The sequence below is a fragment of the Amblyomma mixtum genome, chromosome 2, assembly GCF_055824585.1.
Source record: "Amblyomma mixtum isolate Tamu chromosome 2, ASM5582458v1, whole genome shotgun sequence".
Taxonomy (NCBI): domain Eukaryota; kingdom Metazoa; phylum Arthropoda; class Arachnida; order Ixodida; family Ixodidae; genus Amblyomma; species Amblyomma mixtum.
In genome coordinates, this window is record NC_143013.1 from 62838757 (window position 1) to 62861934 (window position 23178).

The following is a 23178-nucleotide window of genomic DNA, read 5'->3' on the forward strand; positions in this document are numbered from 1 at the left end:
CATACCGAAGGCTTCACCCTCTTACCCCAAGGAAGTGTTTTCCGTGGACCTCGAGAGCAAGCTCCACGGATCACGGGACCAGGTGGTATGGAAGCCCTTGCAGCTAGGCCTGACGGAACGTTCAACAACGCTCGTGAGGTGCTCGACTGGCTCGGTGTTCAGAACCATCCTCCAGACTCGAAGCGTTACGAGTGCTACGTCGGGACACCGCCCGCCTTACCTGCGCTTCCATCACATCCGCCAGTGCAAAGGAGCCAGCACAGTGTGAGATGCGCCGGCCCCGCAGAGAAAAGTTACGACCCTCGCACTGCTGCCTCGACAGGCGGAGGCACAAGCGAACGCCATGACGTTACGCATGCCATCCAAGCCGCACCTCTCGCCACAGTGCGAGCCACCAGCGCGCCTCAGGAGCCGTGGAGGGAGACGGGTGCGCCACATGTCGCGACCGATGCCGACGCTATCGCTTACACCCGTGGATTCAATCCCCCGCCAACAGTTGGTCGGCCGGGTCTTCGAGAAGAGACTCTGACGACGCCTAAGGTATCCGGTGGCTTCCTCGACGCTTTCCCGTGGATGCACAAGATATTCGCGGAGCCAAACGCCGTCGCGCAGAGTCAGTCACCCGTGGGTAGATCTCCTCGCATCACAAATCCTGCGTCAGTACCCTCTGGAGTAATTGTACAGCCTGTACCGGGATCCCCCAGCACCATCCTTTACAGCAGCGTTTACAATCGGCGCTCACCGACTTCCCCTTCGGACGACACGGGCGGTGGTGCATGCCAGACTTCAGCCTTATGCTTCGTCACAATGGGGCTAGTTTTCATGCCTATATGCCTATTCGTTATGTCCTATTACTTCACTCCAGACATGGCTGTTCAGCTGCCGTCACCGGCCATACCCACCGGCATCCTTACGACTTCTTTTGCCACTACTAACACACCGTCACGCAAGTCATCCAAGCAAACAACACCAGCCGCAACATCGACTAGTGACCCCTGGGCGAACGTTCCACCAATGTGCTTTGCCAAGCGCGCCTCAATCGTAGACGCCGACAACCTCAATGTCACCGGATACAACCCGGTCCGCATGAACGCCGTGCACAAGATATTCTGCCTTTTCAACAACTCCCGTTTTCGGAGGGCTGGTTTGTTCGACTTTGTACCGGAAAACTTGCCACTGGGATACTGCAGCTATGTGGTGTACTGGTCGGTTTCAGTAGCTAACGCGACCGTTTCAAGTCGCCTCGAGCGGTTTGACGCTGGGTACGGCCTATGGAAACTCCAGGATACCTTGAATAACCTCCTCCTCGCGCAAAACGTGGGTGTGCTGATGGCCCTCGGCGGGTACACCGATGACAGCCCGCATTTCTCCCGACTCGGCAGAGACCCGCCAGCAATGGGGCGCTTCGTCGCCGACGTTATGCAGACAGTATTCGTTCATCACCTAGCTGGGATCACTATTCACTGGGTCGTTCCGCACACGGCTTGCCGTACCGCTGACGACGCTTTTACCATGTCCATCCTCGTCGACAAATTCCGAGAAGCATACCGATTGAACGGCTGGCTCAGTGGCAACATGAGTCCAAAGATGCTGATCACCGCCATATTCCCAGCTGATCTGCAAGTCGTCAATACACATGCCAATCTCCTCATGGATAAGCTAGACTACGCCTTCTTCGAAACCCATCTACTACAACCAACCGATGTGAGATCTGGTTGTAGAGACGTGGCGGCGGAAGTATTTCGCTTCTTCGCTTCGCTGTATTCGTACGCCGGTCACGAGGAAAAAATATGCGCAGGCATCAGCCTCACTGCGTGGGCTATTGATTCGCGAGGTTCTCCCCAGTTCGCCAGCAACGCTTCGGCTTTCGCGGCACTTCCAGGCACTGCAGCTGTTTTCGAAGTCTGTAACGCCCAGGATCTCTGTTTGGACACCACAGGCCGAGAGTGCAATATTCTCAAGATTCCCATAAGCCGCACAAATTCGACAGGCGCCACTATCACTGCAAGCGGCACAATTCCGACAGGCGGCACAGTGACCACAAGCTCTCCGATCGTAAGGAGCACCACCATCGCCAGTAATATGAGCACAAGCGTAAGCTCTCAGCAACCTATACCGACGAGTTTCCAGCCGATCCAGTACATGTTTCACACCAATACAACCCTGTTTCGTGTTCTCGCCCACGGTGCTTCAGCGGCTGCGGCAGGCACAAGAAATTTCTGCGTGCTTTTGTACGACCTGGACATGGACAACTCTCATTCGGTTTGTCCAGGGGCTGGCATAGATCGCATGGCCCTGCAGCACTTCCACGCTGCAGTTCATGTACCCTCGTCGGACTTGCTCCGTACATTAATGCCACCGTGCTGAACTCTATATGGCCGTGTGTGTGCGCTAGTATTGGACATCTTGTGTCAGCACATCCAATATTCCAGCGCACTTTATAGGGGAGGGGCTCGAGGAAATAGCTCATTCCTGAGCTCCATGAGAAATCATGTTGATGCTGACCTCGCAGTCAGTTTTTTTTTCTTAACCTTTTGAAGCTAGCACCACGAGCAAATTGCTGCGAAGTAGGTTGGAACAGTTCCGGTAATATTCTTGCGCCGTCAATATTGTTGATATTATTACTTTGAGGCATTCCAATTTTTTCTTTTACAATTTGAACTTTCATTTGAAGGTGTAATAATGCACGCGTTTCGTTCTTGTTCGTTTTTTTTTGTTTTGAATGTTTTGCCTTTGTGAGAGTCTGTACCACACGCCTACCGTTTACTACGAACGACTTTATAAATTTTGTTAGGAGTTAAAATCATCTCTCTTCGGGTAATTTTTGATGCAAGTAGAAGCATTATTGAGTAAATTGGAGAAAACAGTTTACTCGCCCCACCTTTTAAATCCTAGAATGCGACATATTATCTGGCATCTATCGCCATCCAAAGTACACTGAGAAACTATGTAACCGATTAAAGTTATTGATATACCGAAGACGTGACAATCATTGCATCAATCAAATTCCTGGGTTTTATTTTCCCTGAATACACTGCCTCTTCAGATTGCTTCTGCAGATTACCTCTCCAAACATTATTCGTGTCTCTTGATTCCTTAACTTTGATTCCTTAACTACTTGCTTGTGGTTTGTGGGGATTTCAAGCGACTCAGGCTATGAGGGATGCATACAGAAGGGCTACGGAAATTTCCACCACCTGGGGTTCTTTAACGTGCACTGACATCGCGCAGTACGCGGGCCTCTAGAATTTCGCTTCCATCGAAATTCGGCCGCCGCGGCCGGGATCGAACCTGCGTCTTTGGGGTCAGCAGCCGAGCGCCGCAACCACTGAGCCCCCGTGGTGGCCTTTAACTACTTGTGCGGCATCAGTTTTTGTCTCACATGTATATACTCAGGAGGAAAACGGCGCAAAAAAACGTGGACAAAAGAGACAAACACAACAGGACCAGCGCGTTTGTCTCTTTGTGTTTGTCTCTTTCGTCAATGTTTTTTTGCGCCGTTTTCCTTCTGAATCATGAACCAACTAGCCCAAACTAGAGTTCTACATGTATAGACATTGGGCGAGCGAATTGTTGAAACGCTTTTCCTCTGAACTGTTAGAAGCCGGTTCCGCTGCTGTTTCTACCGGGCTAGCGCAATGTGCTCACTGCTGTTAAGTGAACAAATGGCAGCGCCCATGAAGCCGATATTGCGATGGCGTGTACAAATGGAAAATTGCACTCGACTGGAATTTCAATGATATCACTTCCAAGCAGTTCCGAACATTAAGTTTTAGAAAAAAATTGATGGCAGTTTAGCATTGATAACCACGAAATATTGTGCGAAAGCAGGTTTCGCAGCTGGACACTACCTCCATCTGTTGTTTCTGCGAAGGCCCAGGTGCCCTATCCATTTCGAAGCAGACTTAATCGCGCCGGGCTTGTCGTGCTGGTTTAATATCACAGGGAACTTAGTCGTCTCTTCTAAATCAACTTTGTCTTTATTTTTCATTGTCATTGCCAGTTTATCCGTAGAACGCCGCCGACGGGATATTGCTGAAGTGCTCAGAGCTCCCTCCTCGTAAAACATTCTCGTTTTGCTGTTCACATTTGAGTTATCTAGTTCGCGTTGCATTTGTTGCTACAATACATACATACACCTAAGCGTGTCGACACTGCCCTCTAACGGCCTCGAGCTGCCGGAAAAAAAAAGGCTGCTCTTTGAAGATCACGTGCTACGAAACGAGCACACCATTTCTTCAGACGGGACAGCGAAGGCGACGAAGCAATGTTTTGCGGCTACTTCTACTGGAACGCGCTAAAGGGGCGTTCGAGCACGCATCGATGTCGGCACCTACACCGGCTGGACAAAGGCGCAGGTCGCTCCCTTCCTTCGATAGCGGAGACGAAGGACATCGCCTAACTCTCTACAGGCCACAGCAAAGTATTAGTATACAGGCGAAGCAGAAGCCGCTCCTCCGCCTTTGAGAGACCTTTACACGGGCGGGAATAAAGACCGTGGCCAGATTTATAAAGTAAAACAATGTCTTTGAAGGAGTAAGCGGGAGTGAATTCGAGTTCCTGATTGTCGGGGTTGGAGGGAAATGTCCTGTGGGAGAGCGCGCGGGCGGCGGCGTCAGCTGCCTCATTTCCCTCAAGGCCCAGGTGAGCAGGAGCCCAAACGATACGCCGATGCGTGGGGTCCCAGGTGTAGACGCTGTTTCGGAGAATACGGTAGGCTAGATACGGTACCCAGCCCTGCTCGACGTTCCGACATGCCCCTCGCGAGTCGGAAATAATTGTTTTTGACTTGTAATCAGATGCTGCCAACCCAATGGCGAGCTCCTCCGCGTGTGTTATGTCACGGGCTCGGAAAGTAAGGCCGTACACTGTTTTGGATTGGTGGACGACTGCGGCCGTGCACCATTCCCCTCCTCAAGGTCAAAACAACTAAATCTTTGTAGTAGTTCTTTTGTGTACCTAATTTCGTTTTGATTGTGGTAATTATGTCATGTTATTTCAGTCCTTAGTGATGCTTTTTGTTGCACTGTACGCCAGCAATTTGTAAGGGCGCAGGGGCCCTGTCAAGCTGTCTTCTGACAGGCTTTTTTGTCCCTGTGCCCTGCATTTCTTTGTATGAAGTGCAAAATAAACCTTTGATTTGATTTGATTTGATGGGGGCCAGAGGCATCCACGTAGAATACGCCGTGTTTCGATCCATAGTGGAGGGCAGCGCTTCCGCCTGCGCCAGGCGCCGGCCATTATGGTCCTCACGGTTCATGTTCGCGGGAACAGGGCGCACGAGGAGGGCGCATGTCTACTGGGATGAAATACCTACGCGCTCTTTCATAAGAGTGGTGTGTTGAATGTGTACTCCGGCAAGGAAGCGGCGACACGACGATGTCTTCGAGAGTCGTGCGTATTGATTAGTCAAGTGGGCTTCCCGGAGCTCCCTAAATGTGTTCATCATGCGCAGCCCCACGAGGCGCTTGTTGGAGGTGTTCACGGGGAGGCCCAGAGCCCGCTTAATAATTTTGGAGAGGATGACTTCGAGTGAATCCTCGTCTTGCTTCCGCAGGTGGAGGTATGGAGTCGAATATAGAATTCGACTGGTTACAAATGCGTGCGAGAGCCGCAAGGCGTCCTTACATCGTAACCCGCCGCGCTTGTTAGAAACCCGGCGGACCAAGCGGCCCACCTGGTCCCCCGCCTGACGGAGTTTGGCCAATGTTGTTTCTGTCCATCTGTCTTGATGTATAAAGAGCCCCAGTACCCGGACTTCGTTATTTTCAGGGATTGGACCTGTCTCAATGGACAATGAAATTTTCGCTGTGCACTTTGGTGAGGGGCGTATGTGCACTAATTCAGACTTTTGGGTGGAGGGTTGGAGGCCGCAGGGGCGAGCATAACGGTTCACTATGGTCGCCGCCTCTGGCAGGTTGGCCTCATGTCTCCAAGGGAACCCTGTGTGGCCCACAGGGTGATGTCATCGGCGTACAGCGCATGCTGCACACCAGCGACAGCGCCCAGCTGGGCCGGTAGGCGCATCATAGCCAAATTGAATAACAGGGGAGAGAGCACCGCGCCTTGGGGTGCACCCCTGGTATCTAAATGAAAAGGGCCATGTTCTTTATCATGGATTCTAATGTAAGATTATCTGTCGGTTAAAAATGGCCGAATGTATTGAAAGGCGTTGTTGCCGCAGTTAGTTTGAGAGAGGTGGGTGAGAATGATCTCGTAGGTAACGTTGTCGAATGCACCCTTCAAATCCAAGGCGAGCACGACCTTGTCATTGTGAGGGCATTCGACGGGGTCGAGGACAGCCCGATGGAGTTGTAGCAGGACATCCTGGGCAGACCTGTGTGGGCGAAACCCGAACATGGTGTCTGCGAAAAGGTGTTTGGATTCCATGAACTTGGGCAACCTGTCACGTACCATCGTCTTCATGAGTTTGCCCACACGGGAAGCCAGAGAGATGGGGCGGTTGTCCGTGTTGATGGCCTTGCCAGCTTTAGGAATGAAGGTGACCAGGGCGGTCTTCCAGTCGATGGGGAGTGGCACTTCCCCAGGCCAGATGGAGTTAATGTACTTCAATAAACACAGGTATGCCGGATCGGGGAGGTTGGCTAACAATTTGACTGTAATTTTGTCCCGACCCGGAGCGGTGCCGCGTTTCCTTTTTGCCAGGGCCGCCCTCAGTTCGTGGAGCTGGAACGAATGATCCAGCTCAACGTTCTGAGAACATGCATAAGAGTACGCCGACACGCGGGGGTCCTGGGTGGTGCACAAGTACTGGTCCCGGAGCTTGTGCGCCAATTGAGTTGTGTTGCCCTGAAGGCTGTGTATTGCTCTTTGGAGGTGTTTTCGAGTTTCCGTGCGTGTTTGTGTTGGGTCAATTAGGGCGCGAAAGTGTCACCACGTGTTCCGGTTTGACATTTGCCGCGCGGCCGTATTGCATCGGTCAACCCAGTTGGAGTCGGCGAGTTGGGCCGCATACTCAGCCGCTCCGGTTTCCGGTTGTGCTTTTGCCGGCGCAACCGACGAACGAGGCAATGCCGGGCCTCTCAGAGGTGGAGCAGGTGGTTTTCCCCATCCGAGACCGCCTCTGAGAGCTGAAATTTAGTTGCGGAGGAGCGAAGGCCAGAGACCAATTGTGACCAAGACGTAGTAGCCTTGCTCATGTATGGGTGTGGTAGTGTTATAATTTTGCTTAAACTTGGTCCAATCTGAGAGTCGGGCTTGTGTTGTTGGTCGCGCGAAAAGATAGGTTATAATCGTTGTGTTCAGGAGGCAGTGGTCGCTGCCGAGTGTTTCCTCGGCGTTGACTCAGTCTGTACACTGAATGTTGCGGGTGAAGGTCAAGTCCAGACATGCATCCCTAGTCACGGAGTGCCTGTACGAGTTGGGTGGGCTGGGTCAGTGCGAAGAGTGAGGCCCAGCGTTGACGCAAGCTCCGCAAACTTGCGTCCCCACTTCTCTTCACGGCGGTAATCCCACATCCGAGCGGGAGCGTTGAAATCGCCCACAGTCAGGAGGGTGTCCCGAACCGCAACTCTCAGAGCGCGGCTAAAGAGGTCCGCGAATGTTACATTCGGCAATTTCAGATTACAGTATACATTGAGCATGTGTAGCGGTGGGTCCTGCTTGCGGAGTGGTAGGAGGGTCACCATTACATAGCAGTATTCAAGTTGCATGTCTAAGTCGACCTGGTTTGCTGTATAATTTCTATGAAATAATATACAAGACGAGGGGTCCTGCTGGAATGTCGTATAATTTGTAAGTAGGGCGCCTTTCCTTGGCTCTTGGAGGGCAGCCACAGCTGACAAATGCTCAAAGGTTGAAAGGAAAAGTCGGAGGTCGGCCCGCTTGGAACGGGACCGGAGCCCCCGACAGTTCCATTGAGTAATAGTAATGGGGGAAGCCGATTTGGAAAGGGGGGAGCGCTTACACCGGGATTGTCCCGCCATGCTCAGTTTTAAAAGTGGAAGTGAGGCTGGCCCCGAGCCAGATACCCGGGGCTGAAGCTCAGCACCTTGAAGGGGGCAGCTGTCATCGTCTAGGTCATTCACCCGGCGGGACAATCTGGAGGGCCGACCAGATACGTCCTTAACAGGACCGGCTCTGCGAGAAAGGCAGGTGTTAGTCGCGATGTGATGAGCGATTATAGAGGGGATAATCATGACTCGAGTGATGAGGCGTTCCTTCGCTGTCTCCAACAGGGGGCTTCTTCGGCAAGGGATGGTTCCGGAGCCGGCGTCGCCGCTGTCTCGCTCTCTATAGAGTCCGTGTGGGAGGTACTAGAGGGAGGGGGAGTTGTTTTAGCCTCTAAGGCTTCAATTTCGGCAAGTAGCATCTCGTTTTGAGCCCGGAGAGAAGCTGCAAGGTTGAGGAGCTCAGCGCCAGCCGCCGAGCGAGGGGGAAGGGAGAGGGGTTGGGAGGAGGAGGCATCTCTGCCTGGCCTGAACCGCTCACCTGTTCGCCATTTTTGACGGCGTTGACCCAGGAACCGGCCGCGCCATTGTTGTCTTGGGAGTGGGCTTGCTTCTCCTGGCCGCCCTGTGGAGGCGGTGGTGCCACCTGAGAGCTCTTGACGTCCTTCCCACTAGTAGGCGTCTGTCGTTTTGAAGCATCGTTGCCGACGCTGCTGGGGTGACGGGGCTGCCTGCCAGTCACGCTGGATTTCCCGCCCTTAGGGGCGGCTGACTTGGTATGACGATATTTTGCTGTGCAGTCCCGCGAGTTCGTGGCATGTCCACCACCACAAGCAGCACATTTGGGCATACACTCGTGAGGTGCCCGCACCCCTCTTGTATGGGTGCCTACTGTCCACACAGGCCACACTTGTCTTAGGTTGGTTGGGGCAAGAGTCCGCCCGATGGCCGACAGTTCCACACAAGCTGCAGGCCTGAATAGTGCACAAATATGAATGCACTGTGATAATCTCAGAGTTCTAGTGTACGTATCGAGGCCTCACCGTGCCGGCAAAGGTGAGACGGGACTTGTTTGAGGCGCCGAACTTGCGGATGAATAGTAAAGTGCCGCTCCTCCACTGCGCGCCAGATTGGAGAGACTCAGACATCTCTTGGTTGGCCATTGTAATGGCCCCATAGCAGATGTCCTCTTCATGTTCTTTGAGATGGCCGGCGAGAGGCACATCTTCTTTGGCCGATTTGATGGAAAACTCTCCTAGTAGACGGTCTGCGACGGGGGGTACTGGGTTGTAGCTAGGATCAAATTTTGCTCCTTGCATAGAAGGAGGCTAAACTCGGCCCCCTTAGGCGCCCCGAGGAAAGCCCCGAACGCTGCACCGAGTTCTCCGTATTGAAAGGCTGCCGGGATGGCCAATGATTTCCGGGCGCCGCAGGCTCTGAGTGACTGGTGCTCGTGTGTTCCCTTTAATATTTCTTGGTGTTGTTTTGTGTATCGTGAATTGTAATTTAAACTGGTGGTTCCAGCAGGGAAGAGTAAAGAGCGGCAAACTGACAAACAGTTGCTTCACATCTGCAGGAAGGTATGCTGAACTTTTTGAAATGAACAGGCAGCTGACAACTTACCGCCGTGTTCCACTAAAGGCAACGCGATTGCTTTCGGAATGCGCGTGTTGTCGTGCAGCAGGCATATTAATTCAATGAGAGCACGTTAATCTAGATCTATGTAAAAAATGCAGAAATAAAAATAAACCAGCCGAAGAAATCAAAATGACGTTTCTGTGTCCCCTTCGAGCATTTACTTTTTCATGTTTCTAAAAATTTGATCGGTTCTACTAGACGTAACGACGCCTATTCCCCTGGAAAACCAGCGGCAGCCGACAACCCGTGTGTTCTTACAATGCGTCTATCGCCTTGCTCGGGCCTATACCGTGAAATAAATCCCTCGTGTCAGGAATTGACTTCGCGTGCACCACATCTATAACAGTGATTCTGGCTTCTGGTGCAAATTATGCGTTGTGCTCCATTCCCAAAGCTGCAACACGTGTGGAAATGGCTTTTTCTTTAGTAAACACGGCGATATGGTTAAAACGGTTATTTGCGAGGATACAGTGACCGCAATTCGCAAAGGACAGGGTTCATTGGAGAGACATGAAAGAGGCCTTTTCCTTGCAGTGGGCGTAGTCAGGCTGAGGATGATGGTTGTCAAGCTGACAACGCCTTCGTCGAAGGTCGCGATTAATGAGTGACAGTGCGGTGGCGCCTGAAGACGAGATCTCGATATGAGGCGTAGCGATACGCAAACGATTGAACACGCTTTCTAGGGCCCGCAACGGCGCGCAGATTCCTTTGAGCGTCAGTGGGCCCCGAACGTGCCTTAGATTAACGCATGTTGGCTGCAGTCGTTTGGCAACCGCTTAAAGGGCAAGTGCAGCACTTGTTAAGAATTTCGCGCTATTCAAGGATTCAAATCTATATAGCCTTCAGGCAAAGCATGCCAAGTGTTTTGGGCCAGCATTTAAAATAGAGACGTAATCGACGAAAAAATTTTAGCCTTCTCCTCGTAGCAACAAAGTAGAAGTGCGGTGTGACGCCATGGAAGGTAAGATTTCAAATTGCTGCTGCCGCCAACCGCACCCTTCCGTGCCCCGTTGGATGCTGCCAAACAACGCTCGGAGGGCTTTGCCTTCGGTGGCCTTGGTTCTTTTTTTTTTTAAAGCAAGTGTTTATGCGTTTAAACCAGGGTGTCGAACCGGAACCGAACCCGAACCCGAAACCGGAACTGAACCCGAATTTTCGCCCGGAACCAGAACCGAACCGAACCCATATTTTTTTCGCCATCTTGGAACTGAACCCGAACCGGCACGATTCAAAGGAACCGTTCCGAACCGGTTCGGGACCCGGTTCAGCCCCACTTCTTTTGCATCTCGGCATACTTCTTGTTTCCGGACAAAATGAGATGATCTAGCGCATAGATTTACGCACCCGTAGCTGTCTGAGCTGGGAAATGCGAAAATGGCACCCAATATATGCGACAGCAAACTTACAGGAAGTCTGATGCCTGGGAAGAAGCCTAATTGACTTTTCTGTAATGTACTATCGCCAATTCTTAGTACTTCTGGTTTATGTGAAATCTTGAGCTATTATTCTACCCCTTTTGCATATTTGCGTAAATCTTTAATCAAATTGTTCGGACTGCTCTAACTTCATAAAGTACTAGAGACACCAAATTTTAGCTTGCATCCTTTCTTCTTACAAACGATGTGCTAGGCATTGGTGTACACTTGAAGGAATTGGTGATGTACACTGAGCGTCGCGTGGCATTTCACCAACACATAATAAATAATTTATATTTGAATTTCTTCATTACCCTGTTTCGGTTTCACCAACATAACGATGGCTGTGATGTGTAGAGGAATTTAGGTCGCGTGAGGCGCAATAAAACGGCACTATAAGTGCTGATACGTCGTTCGTTGTAATTATAGGTCTTGAAGCCGGCTGACTCAAGTTCTATAGTGAGTCAAAACAGCGTATCAGCGTTTGTATTAGTTTTCCTGTGCCTCACGTGACCTAATGTTGAACTCACGTCAAAGCCATCACTCGGTTGATGAAACCGGGACAGCATAGGAAAAAAAATTATTTTCTAAATTATTTAGTGGCAGTAGGCGAATACCACATGGTGATCCATGTATTCTAATATCTATGGCGTTATTTGAAAGGAGAAAACACGTACGCAATAAAACTGGGTATCTATAGTCATTTAATGACTATTGAGAATGACTATTGAGAAGACCGATTGAGAATGACTTCCTTTTATTTGCATCATTTGCCACAAATAGACGAAATATTAGTGTGAGGATCCAACAACGTTGTGATGGTGGTTTCTGAGGAAAGGAAATGGCGCAGTAACTGTCTCACTTCTTGATGGACACCTGAACCGAGCCGTAAGAGAAGGAGAAAGGTGGGAGTGAAAACAAAAATGGAAACAGGCGCAGCAGGGGAGGCCTCTGGAATAATTTCTACCCGCTGGGGAAAAGAGCGACTGCATAGGTTATAGAAATCGACGAGCTTAAAACGGTCGAATGTGTGAAACTTGCAGGTAAAGTATGCGAAGTCCTTTTGGCCTAGGATTTGAAACGATGACGTAACAGCCAATTAAAATTGCGGTGGCCTTCAAGCTTTTCTGCAGCGCACAATGCTAAGTGGTGGACGCATGATGACGTCATCGAAGGTATCGGTACATTTCGAACGCATACACGCCTGCTTTGAAGGAAAAAGACCAACGCCACCGAAGGCAAAGCCCGCCGAACATTGTTTGGCAGCGTCCAACGAGGAACGGCAGGGCGTGGCTGACAGCAGCGGTAATTTGAAGTCATACCATCCCTGACGTCACACTGAACTTACCCGCACTCCTCCATTGCTTTGAGGAGAAGTGCAAAATTTAATCATCGATTACGTCACTATTTTAAATGTTAGTGCAAAAAAAAAAACTTAGCATGTTTTACCGGCAGCCTATATAGATTTCAATCCTTGAGTATCGCGAAATTCCCAAAAAGTGGCGCAGTTGCCCTTCAACGTGCACAGACATCGCGCAGCACACGGTGCCTTTTGCGCTTCGCCTTCGCCGAAACGTGGCCCCCGGGGCCGGGTTCGAACCCGGTTACACCGAATAAGTGACCGAGTGCCCTAAGCACTGAGCCACCGCTGTGGGTGTTGCAACATTTACTTTTGAAGGCGCTCATTGTCTCAGACAGTAGGTTCTAAATAAAACCCTTCACGATGTAGAGCAACAAAGAAAAAAAAATGGCTCAATGGCTGTGCAGCTCGGCTGCTGATCCCAAAAATACAAAAACTAGCGTGCTCTGTTGCACGCCGCAAATCCCCAGCTGATCTCCGTTAATCTGGAGCCCTCGACTACACCGTTTATACTATAGCCCCAATGTCTACTCGACACGTTAAACCCGCGATATTACTGCTAGTATTACCAGAAGAAGGATGTATAACTTGGTGGAGCTTGTTTTCTTTTTAGAATCCGCATATTCTTTTTTGTACGCGACGGAAATAAGCAACGAAAGGCGGGCTCTTGGCAACGGTGGAGATGTACTAATAAGAAAAAAAACAATTACCGGATAATCAAAGGGGCAATGAGGAAATATATGCGCTCGCTGGCATACGATAGTGATTACGCCCAGAAAGATGCTACTGCGATTAAATGTAATGGGGATGAAGTGATTTCATTATGCCGATTCGCTGAAATCGTTCGGCTTCTGCGCTCGTGCGCGCAGGCACGCACGCACGCACGCACACACACACGCACGCACGCGCGCACACACACACACGCACGCACGCACGCACAAACAGTGCAGTTATTTTTGGGAAAGCAAGCTATACGGTTAACGCAGTAAAAAGAACAACTAAAAAAGTATGGATACTCTGCTCTGAGTGTGATTCGTACCAATCGCGGCGCAACAGAAAACTCTCTTTACAGATGCTTTAGGATACTCGGCTATCTTCGAGGATTCTTTTTTATGGTTGTTTCAAGGAATATTTGGAACCTCTCTGACCCTCCTCATGCCTTACTTGACCGCGTCGAATTCAGCGATCTCGGCATGAGGTCTCAAGCCACCACAACTCCCTTTCTCCGCCCGCACATGAAAATTCCAAACGGTCCATACGTCAAGAAAGGGGAACGAGTCAAGAGGTCGAACTTGCGCAGCGTATTCGTCCTGCGTTAAAGTGCGGTATTGTCTGAACAGTGACCTCGTTGAACGCGGCGGTTCTGTGTGTTCATCCATCATGCAGGTTTTCCACACGCTAAGCGGTCCTATCAACATGAAGAGTTCGCATGGAATTCCGGAGTTTTTCATCGCAGACATAAATGTTTTAAAGAAATGTATGATGTCAATGGGTTTTTTAAGAGACTGCTTAAGTATGTCCCAAAAGAACACAGCATCACGACAAAAATATCATTTTATTTCTCAAAATGTCTCTCGTTGGTCGCACAGGTAGAAATGCACTGACCACGGCACAAACATCCCTTTGGCGCGAAGTTAGGTATACGTCCTAACATGTAAGGCCCGTGTCTGAAGCGTACGAAAGGTTTTTGTGGCTGATTGAAATTACAGGCGAGCCCACTTATAACGAACCTGACGGTCAAGCGGCTTCCGTTTGTTATATCTGATGTTCGTAGCAAGTGGATTCTTCGTACAACCGCCAAAAATGCTAAGGCCGCTGAAAGTGGCTTTTATTATAAAACTGCGTTATGCATGCCTACTTGTGCAAAGCAGAGCCTGTCGCTGCTATTTCCAGGCTATCTAGGGCGGTAATTTAATAGTCGTCGAGACCTTGCTGCCAGCTATCAAATTTAGGGAGGGGTATAACTAATCATGGATGAAGTGTGCATAGCAACTGGTGGCAGGTCGGCCACATAAATGAGATTCCTGGCAGTAGGGAGAGCTCGCACTTCGTGTTCAATGTCTCCGTCAGAGAAGGCGTTTCTGCGATTTTGTGGCCCGCAGGAACGTAGTTATCCGAGGAAACATCTGGTCGGCTATGGGTCAACGAAGGGTTGCCAGAAATCTGCATGCGTCTGGTTACGTGTGTTCCGAGCTTTTTCTCTCGTTCCTGGGCTGATGCAGCGACGAAGTAGCGCAGCGCTTGTGGCGCAGAATGCATCCGTTGCACTGTCCGCTGTATGACAATGCCTGCACATGGTAGCGGCGCAAAAGATGGAGACGACTGGGCAGGCTATGTATACCACGTGACCGGCGTGGCCAGCAAGGATTTCAAATTTATCCAATCGCTACTGTTAGTTGATCCGCGACCATGGTCAGTAGCTTCGCTTTCGACGATTCCCCCTTCTCACGCGCACCGCGCTTCTTCCATTCGGGATGCTTTGCCGAGCCGGCGAACGCGTAGGCAATGATTGCCCTAGTAGGCCATCGACGTGGGCTTTCTCGCAAGCATGTCCAGAAAAGACAGGCGAGCACTTAGTCGCCTATAAGCATAGCTGCCAGAAAGGGGTTGTTTGTAGTTTTGAGAATAAATGCCTGAAACAAGTTGGTGGACAAATGGTGCACGCCAGATCTTTTCTTTAACTACGAAGTTTCTAAGAAAGCTGTATAGCTTTCATCTGAAGCTGTATGGCTGCGCTTGGGTGGATGCCAATGAGTAATTACTCCCTTAATACAGATTAACCACTCTTTATCCCTCTATCAAGGGCGCAAAAAATTCTGTTGACGCAAAGGTTCCCTTTGATAGCGCCCCAGGAAAAGTCGCAAACATTCAATGTAGTGCAAGTATATCTCATTCCTCGCACAATGCTGCACTTGCAAGAATGTTGCAGCTCAACGTGGCAACAAACAAGTTGCCAATTTGTTTTGTTTATTGGATTTTAACGACCCAAAGCGACTCAGGCTATGAGAGACGCCGTAGTGAAGGGCTGCAGAAATTTCGACCACCTGAGGTTCTTTAACGTGCACTGACATCGCACAGTACACAAGCCCCTAGAATTTCGCCTTCATCGAAATTCGTCCGCCGCGGCCGGGATCGAACCCACGTCTTTAGGGTCAGTAGCCGAGCGCCGTAACCACTCAGCCACCGCGGCGGGGCTGTTGACAATTTGAGTCCGTGCAAAAACGAAGCGTTCTCAACACATCCAAGCGTGTGTTTTTTATGATACTGTTTTTATCAGAAGAGAGGAGGTTGACGTCATCATAATAAGTCAATGTCGTAATTTCTTACTATACTATAGTGCGAAGCCACGATTAGCTGTGTTTTTGAAGATACTAAGCTATAGGGGTTCGGGATATATAACATGAGTCACAAAGGCGATGTCGAATAGGTGATTTAAATAAAATATGTTTGGTAAGTTCTGGATGTTAGGGCGAGGCTGTGCTCCCACGAGGCTCTCGTTGGGCGGCAGATGGGTGGTGGAGGGATTCTCGCACATTTTCTTACAATTTAGTAAAGGAGGGGGGACTGGCAAGTCGGTTTCGGGGCGACGGAAAGGCGTCCGTCTGTATGTAGGTACCGATACATGGCAGTTTCGTTTCTCAGTAGTGCGTGGAAACGTAGAGGGCACGTGCGGCGGCAATCTTGGGGCCCCGTAAGTACACTGTGTACGAGAAAATCCCAACTGACTAAATCTTCAAGGGAGACCTATTACTCGCGCGACGGGACCTCCCAAACTGCTCAAGCAGGAGGGTCTTGCAGATGCAAAATCCACCAGCTTTTCGACTTACACCTCATAAGGTGGGTTATAGCGTATACACAGCCGATTTTCATTAATTTCGAGTTCATTTCATTTTGCGGCTCTTGCCGTAAATTCGTCTTTGCTGCTGACAATAAGAAAAATTGGTAAAGTGCGAACATCTCGCATTAAACAATTTTGTCATGCTCGCATTAAACAATTTTTTCATGCTTAAGTAACGCAGTAAACGCGAAAAAAGGGAGACGGGAGACGACACGAGCGCTGACTAACAGCTGGTTATTTTATTCTAGGAAAAGTATGTAAAGGCGCTGGACTCAGTGAACAATCCCAAAAACCGAAGAACAAAGGTTAAAATTTAAAAACCATACTGCGCATGCACATCACAGTCGAGTTATGACGGCTTTTTCAACAAAATTCGAAGACTATCTTCCATAGTAGACGGCACTCCCCTATCTCCTGGACCTCACACAATTGCCATGAAAGCCTTACTACTTATCTGCCAAATTGATAGATGGTGAAGCAACACACTCATCTGCTTCCTTCCTGATCATATAGGCCTCGACCAACTCCCTACATATGCAAACATTGTCATTAAACACGACACTTGTCTTATCTACAGGGGGAAGCAATCGTTGCACTCGCTGCAATGCAAAGCCAGGTTGTACGACACCGCTACTTTTTTCACCCATCTGTGATGTTCGAACAAATGCTCATTGCTTCCCCGCTTAGAAAGACAAGTCTCCTGTTTATTCACCCAGATCGAATTTGTAGGGAGATGGTCGAGGCCTTTATGATCAGGAAGGAAGCAGATGGGCGTGTTGCTTCTCCATTCATCAGTTTGGTAGAGAAGGAGTCAGGCTTTCTTGGCAACTGTGTGAGGTCCACGAGATAGCAGAGTGCTGTGTACTATGGAATGTAGTCTTCGTAATTCGGTGAAAAAGATGTCATGACTCGACTATGATGTGCTTGCGCAGCATGGTTTTTTAGTTTCAATCTTTGTTCTTCTGTTTTCTGGACTGTTCACTGTGTCCTGCACCTTCATACACTTTTCAGAGAATGTAATAACCAGTTGTTAGTCAGCGTCTGTGTCACCTCCAGTCTTCCTTTCGTCCTGTTTACTGCGCTGCTTAAGCATGAACTCTTACCAACTAGCACAGTTTTATGTTCTCGTAAACAAATCTTTGCATTTTCTCTGCAATCTCTGCGTTCTAATTTTTTTTTTTGTCCTGAACCCGTTTGAACCGGTTCGGGACGGTCCGAACCGGTTCGAACCGGAACGGAATGGCCCTTTGGAGCCGAACCCGGAACTGAACCCGAAAGGCGTGAACCCGAACCCGAACCGAACCCGAAAAAATGCCGGTTCGACACCCTGGTTTAAACATACCGATACCTTTGATGAAGTCATGATGCGCCCCTCTCTTTGTGCTGTGAGCTGGAGAGAAGCTTGATGGCTGTCTCAATTTTACTCGGCGATTACGTCATCATTTCAAACGCTAGCCCGAAATAACTTCGCACGCTTTACTTGCAAGTTTCAAACATTCGATCTCTTTCTTCTCGTGGATTTCTAAAATTTATGCAGTTGGCCTTTTGAGCCTACTCAACGTGGTGTGCATGCTACTCTGAGCCGAGCGCGCGTGTGCGCTATTATTTTCCTTCCCGAAAATTTTTATACCTGGGTTAAAGTGTCGTAGCTAAAGTTTTAAACTTGCGTTAAGCGGAAATGGTCTTTCGATGGAATGTCACTCGAAGCAACAGCAATCTACCGACTCCCGCAGGGTAGCAGTATGTGATGGAAAATTACACCTAGGAGCAACCACGCTGTTCAAAAGAAAATGACGGTTACGCTGAGTATAGTCATTGACATTGTTTCTTTTTCAAGTCGGTAACGATGAAAAGAGACGGTAATCTAGCATATAAATCTAGCAAAAATTTCTGTGCCGCGCTTATATGAAGGCTTTCTCAGCTGCCCGAGTCCTTAAGTTCTTTTCTATTTTTCTGCTTTGAAGTTTGCCGCCAGCTAGAAAGCGACTGAAAGCGTAAGCTAGAGGCTGTTGCGTCTTCGGTACTTAATCACGGAAGTGGTTATATATTTTTATAACATGAATGTGAAAATATTTATTCCTTTCTTCGTAACATGCAACTGTGCACCTGATGATTACGGCGCTTGCTGCGCTTTTCAGGTTGACCAAAATATGTCTACAATACAGCAAGCTCGATCATATATGCATCGATTGCTCTCCGCAATACAAACCCAAAGCATATTTTCCAGCAACCATGTTCAAACAAAGTTTTTCCTTGCACCCTCCCTTCGGGCCTTCACGCCTGGTTTAGAATTACTACTTTAATCCTTATCACATCTCCAGCCGTAGCAGTGAGGAGGTGCTGAATGCCAGTGTGACGGACCTGTCCTTGATCTGCCTTTAGGCAGGGAAGCTGGTACACCAAAGATTAGTCCGGGAATCTCGCATCGAATGCCTGTAATCTGTGCCTTGTCAAAGGGAGATAAAAAGCTAGGTCAAGAGGGGAGGAATTTTTTGCCGGAAATATCTGAGATCTGCACAATACACGTGGGCCACTTTCATTTGCACTGGGGTTGTACATGAGTCATTCCCGCCATTTAAGCAATGACTCTCCTGGTTTAATGTTCTTTGACGTCTAGAACATTATCTGAGACGGGTTCGTTCGCAAGAAATGCAAGGGTTGATAGTCCGGCGGCATAAAAAGGTGGCCAACGGAGCTGTACGCGTCAGACATCAGAAGTCGCTCGCTGAATCGCTACCGGCATGGAGGCCTCTATGGACGCACTACTGCAGCGGCGGGACTACAGCTCCAACACGGATTTCCTGCGCATCTGCTGGAGTGAGTAGCGCTTAGATTTCAGCCCGTTTATGCGAAGCTCCCTGCATGAAGTAGTCAAGGACTCCGGATATTTCGACCACCTGGGGTTCTTTAACGTGCACTGACACCGCAGAGTACACGGGCATCTAGAATATCGCCTCCATCGAAATTCAACCCGCCGCGGCCAGGATCGAACCCACAGTCTTTCTGGTCAGCAGCCGAGCACCATAACGACTGAGCCACCGCAGCGGCCCGTGGAGCGATGGCTTAAAACGTGTTTACATGCACTAATACTAATTCATAATTTGGGGCTGAACAGCACAACCCTCATTGTCATTACGAACCGCGCCATATCCAAAATTAAACGTCGCTAAGTTTACTCTAAACGCTCCGGTTCCTACAGCTATTCGTTCAGGAATGGAATATGATGGAAAAAAGTGAGTCAAGCTTCTTTTCTTCCTTGTCTTCTTTTTGGTTTGGTTTATTAGGGTTTAACGTCCCAAAGCAACTCAGGCTGTGAGGGACGCGGTAGTGAAGGGCTCCGGAAATTTCGACTACCTGGGGTTCTTTAACGTGCACTGACATCGCACAGTACACGGGCCTCTAGAATTTTACCTTCATTGAAATTAGGCCGCCGTGGCCGGGATCGAACCCGCGTCTTTCGGGTCAGCAGCCGAGCGCCGTAACCACTGAGCCACCGCGGTGGTTTCTTCTTTTTCTGTCGAAATTGTGCAGTGCCAGAGCAGATACATAGCTTTTACGTTACACAAGCTGAAGCTGTTTCTACAAGCACGTCCAACTGATTCGCGTCATAGAGGCCCTTGTATGTACTGAATAAATACATAAATATAAGACCACGTCGGCGTTCGGCTGCTGACCCGAAAACGCGGGCTCGATCCCGGCCGCGGCGGCTGAATTTCGATGAAGGCGAAATTCTAGAGGCCCGTGTGCTGTGCGATGTCAGTGCACGTTAAAGAACCCCAGGTGGTCGAAATTTCCGGAGACCTTCACTACGGCGGCCCTCATAGCCTGAGTTGCTTCGGGGCGTTAAATTCCAACAAACCATAAGACCACGTAAGTTGCTCGAAGCGCACTTTGTTCAAATAGTAGGTAGCATGCTACCACTACCGGCAATCTTGCAGTATTGTTGGCGCGAAATGATGCTGCAACTAACACACCCTTTTGTTCGCTTGTATGTGTTCCCATCCAACTCTAATTCATATCCTCTGTCCAGTGGAATCTGAAGACACGGAGGCATTCTACGGCAGCGAGACTACCGAGGTCCAAGAACCTCCCAGTTACATCGACTGGCTGGTAATAGCCGGGGACCACACGGTCCTTGGTGAACCACGCGTCTACACTCCAGACTCAGTAAGCGAAGACCTGGAATCGTCCACATGCCCGTCACCCTCGGTGGAGACGTCTGTACTGGCGTACCGTAATTCCGACGTCACAACGTCCCCACGCCCTGGTTCGACGTCCAACACGTGCACTCTACCTTCAAACAGCCCCGTGCCCTGGAAGTCGGGATGCACGCCGCCGCCAGAATGGCTGCCACGAGAGTGCCGCGAGCCTGGCAGGCTGTGCAGAGCGAACGACAGATGCCAGTGGGAGGCGTGCAACGGTTGGCAGCCGTCGCCGATGCTCTGTTACTACATCTGGGAGCAGCAACAAGACCCAGGACCCATGACGCAGCTACGAGGAGTGGAGCGATGGCTACAAGATCGGAAGCACCACGATGGTGTCGAACGTATCCTGTCTAGTTGAACACCAATTGTCCTTGGTGTTCATGTAAGTTGAAGAAAACCAAAGCTATTTGCGTTATAAAAATATTATGAGTCAGCATGCCGACTCTCAGGTAGAATATATGACGGAGGATAATGTGTATAATCGGAGGTGTTCATGTTTACACAGTCTGTGTTCTCGGCCCCAGGTTCCATTTAGTGTCAACTAACCGACAGGCCAAGGGCAGCGACAAAGCCGAACTTTTCGCTGTAACATGTTTTTTTTTTTTTTTTGCCGAATCGTTTGTCTACGTAAGGCACACGATTTTCTGTTTTTTTTTTTTTTTTTTTTATGGCAGCAGTAGCGTTGCACAAGATTGTTTTTGTTATTTCGGTGCAGGCCTCTTTCTTGGAGCAAGAAGGCTTCCTTTCTTTCTTTCTGGCTAGTGTTTCAAACAACGATGTCCTCCGTATTACAGTCCTCAAGAATCAAACTTACAGCTTAGCGAAGACAGTACATATAAGGTAACCGAGAAATACTTTTGCAACCGTGCACGTCGCGCCAATTATATCTTGTTCTCTTTTTTTTGCGTTCACAGAATTCACCCCGCTTCGTGCTCATTAACCTCCGACGTCCAGCTCCTGCACCGCTACCCGTCTGCAAAGTATCAACAGCCAGCTCCCGAATGTTGCCAGGTCTGAAGTTGTGACTAGGACGGCAAGGGCAATTAACGTTGCACTTTGTGCATAGCGTGTAATAAAGATTATTATATCCCTTTCATCCCTTTCTGTTTGAGAGCTTGTTTCTATTCGCAACTCGCATGGACAGTGTCGCCGCCAATAGACCGCCTCTGGTTCTGTTCGGCGCCACCCGTCAAATTCTGTGCTGTTAGCTAGTTTCGTAGCACAGTACGTTTAGTGTATTTTGCGTTCTCGATTGAATTTTGCTCACAGCCATGGTACCTGGTTAATATGGTATGCATGTGCACGTATCATGCGCAAAGAAGAGACTCAGAAGATAAAAGCAATTGCAGTGCTCGAACTAGGTGGTTAAAAGCGACATAAACGTGCTTAAATTCATTCGAGATCCTAAAAAAAATAAAGGATGAATAATCCAGTTACCTCTTTACTTTTGCTGTAACAGTCGGTTAGCAGTCGAAATTCAAAGCCGGGGTATTAAATGAGGACAGCTAAGAAGCAAACCAACGACACGACTAGTGCTGTCGTGTCGTGCTTTTCTGTCTTTCTTCATGAGCCTCAGATTGCGCCGATTTATATTCTAAGGATACAAGAACACACGGCATCAACCATACGTTAACGCCGGACCACAAGGCAGCGTTTCTTCGGCGTCAGCGTCTGGGCCACTAGCGTCGCCGGAGGCGAAATTCCGGGGCTCGGAGCGAAGCGACGCTTGGAGACGCAGATATCTGGCTAGGTCAGATCTCAGCGTCGGCGCCGGAAATACATCGTAGATGGGGATTAGTGGGGACTAATGACTAGCCGCGCTTTGCGAGCGCCTTCCAGATTAATGCGCGCCGCTGCTATACTCACCATAGGCGCGGCCCGTTTCTGCGAAGGCAGCAGCGCCCCATCTGTACCCTTGGAATTATCTTCCTTGTCTTAGAGTAGTTTCCTGTCGCCACTGAATAGGACGGTTGGCTATGGACAGGGGATAATTAAGGGGCGTTATCTACTATCTCTCCCCACTCCCGCCTAGAGACGCCAGTTCGTATGCCCTCATGTGTTTGGTCGCCCTCTCCTGCGGGCTCTGGGCGACGATGCCGGCAGACGAGATGCTGATGTGATGCCGAAGAAACGTTCTGGTGGAGTGCCAAATACCCACAGTCGGGGTATACCACTTCTGTGCTATACCCCTGGGGCCTGTTATGTTCGGGCTCGAACCCTGAGCCATTGCAGCGCGTCTACTTCATCATACTGTGCGATGTCAGTGCACGTTAAAGAACCCCAGGTGGTCGAAATTTCCGGAGCCCTTCACTACGACGTCTCTCGTAGCCTTAGTCGCTTTGGGACGTTAAACCCTATAAACCGAACCAAACCAAACTACTTCATCAGGCGAGAGAGCAAAGTGTGGCCGAAGGCGGCAGTTCACTGCCGACGAAGTACGCGACCTTCGCAACGCAGCGAAACTTGCAAAAGCAAGCTGTTGCAACGAAACAATGTTCACCCCCAAGCCTCCTACAAAGACTCAGCAACACACTCAGCAACAAGCATTGCTCACGCACTTGCACATCATAGGAAGTGCTTACGTGACTTGAAAAAAATTCAGGGGGGCACTTTGTTGACTTAAAGTGCGGTGAGGCGAAAGCCTTAAGCGCGGTGTTGCTGCTTGTGTCACTGAAGTGTGGTTAAGACGTTAAGCTTCGAGTGGACCGCGGCAGCGTCTTGCAACGCTGCCAAAGAGTCCACAGAGCGCCATCGCCCGTTCAACTCTACGCCTTGCTCGTCGGTAATTTGTTTTTTGAGGAAAAGAATAGTA

The 23178-nt window shown here is 49.6% G+C and overlaps 1 protein-coding gene across 1 annotated transcript; it reads left to right on the top strand.

Annotated features, from left to right (window-relative positions):
* Positions 1–87: 87 nt before the first annotated feature.
* Positions 88–2367, top strand: LOC149359526 (uncharacterized). Its single transcript, XM_089567693.1, has one exon. It carries the CDS (start codon positions 88–90, stop codon positions 2365–2367), a length of 2280 nt encoding a protein of 759 aa, XP_089423819.1.
* Positions 2368–23178: the final 20811 nt, after the last annotated feature.

Excerpts from the sequence above, each read along its gene's own strand:
- LOC149359526 (XM_089567693.1), top strand. The coding sequence starts at position 88 with ATGGAAGCCCTTGCAGCTAGGCCTGACGGAACGTTCAACAACGCTCGT.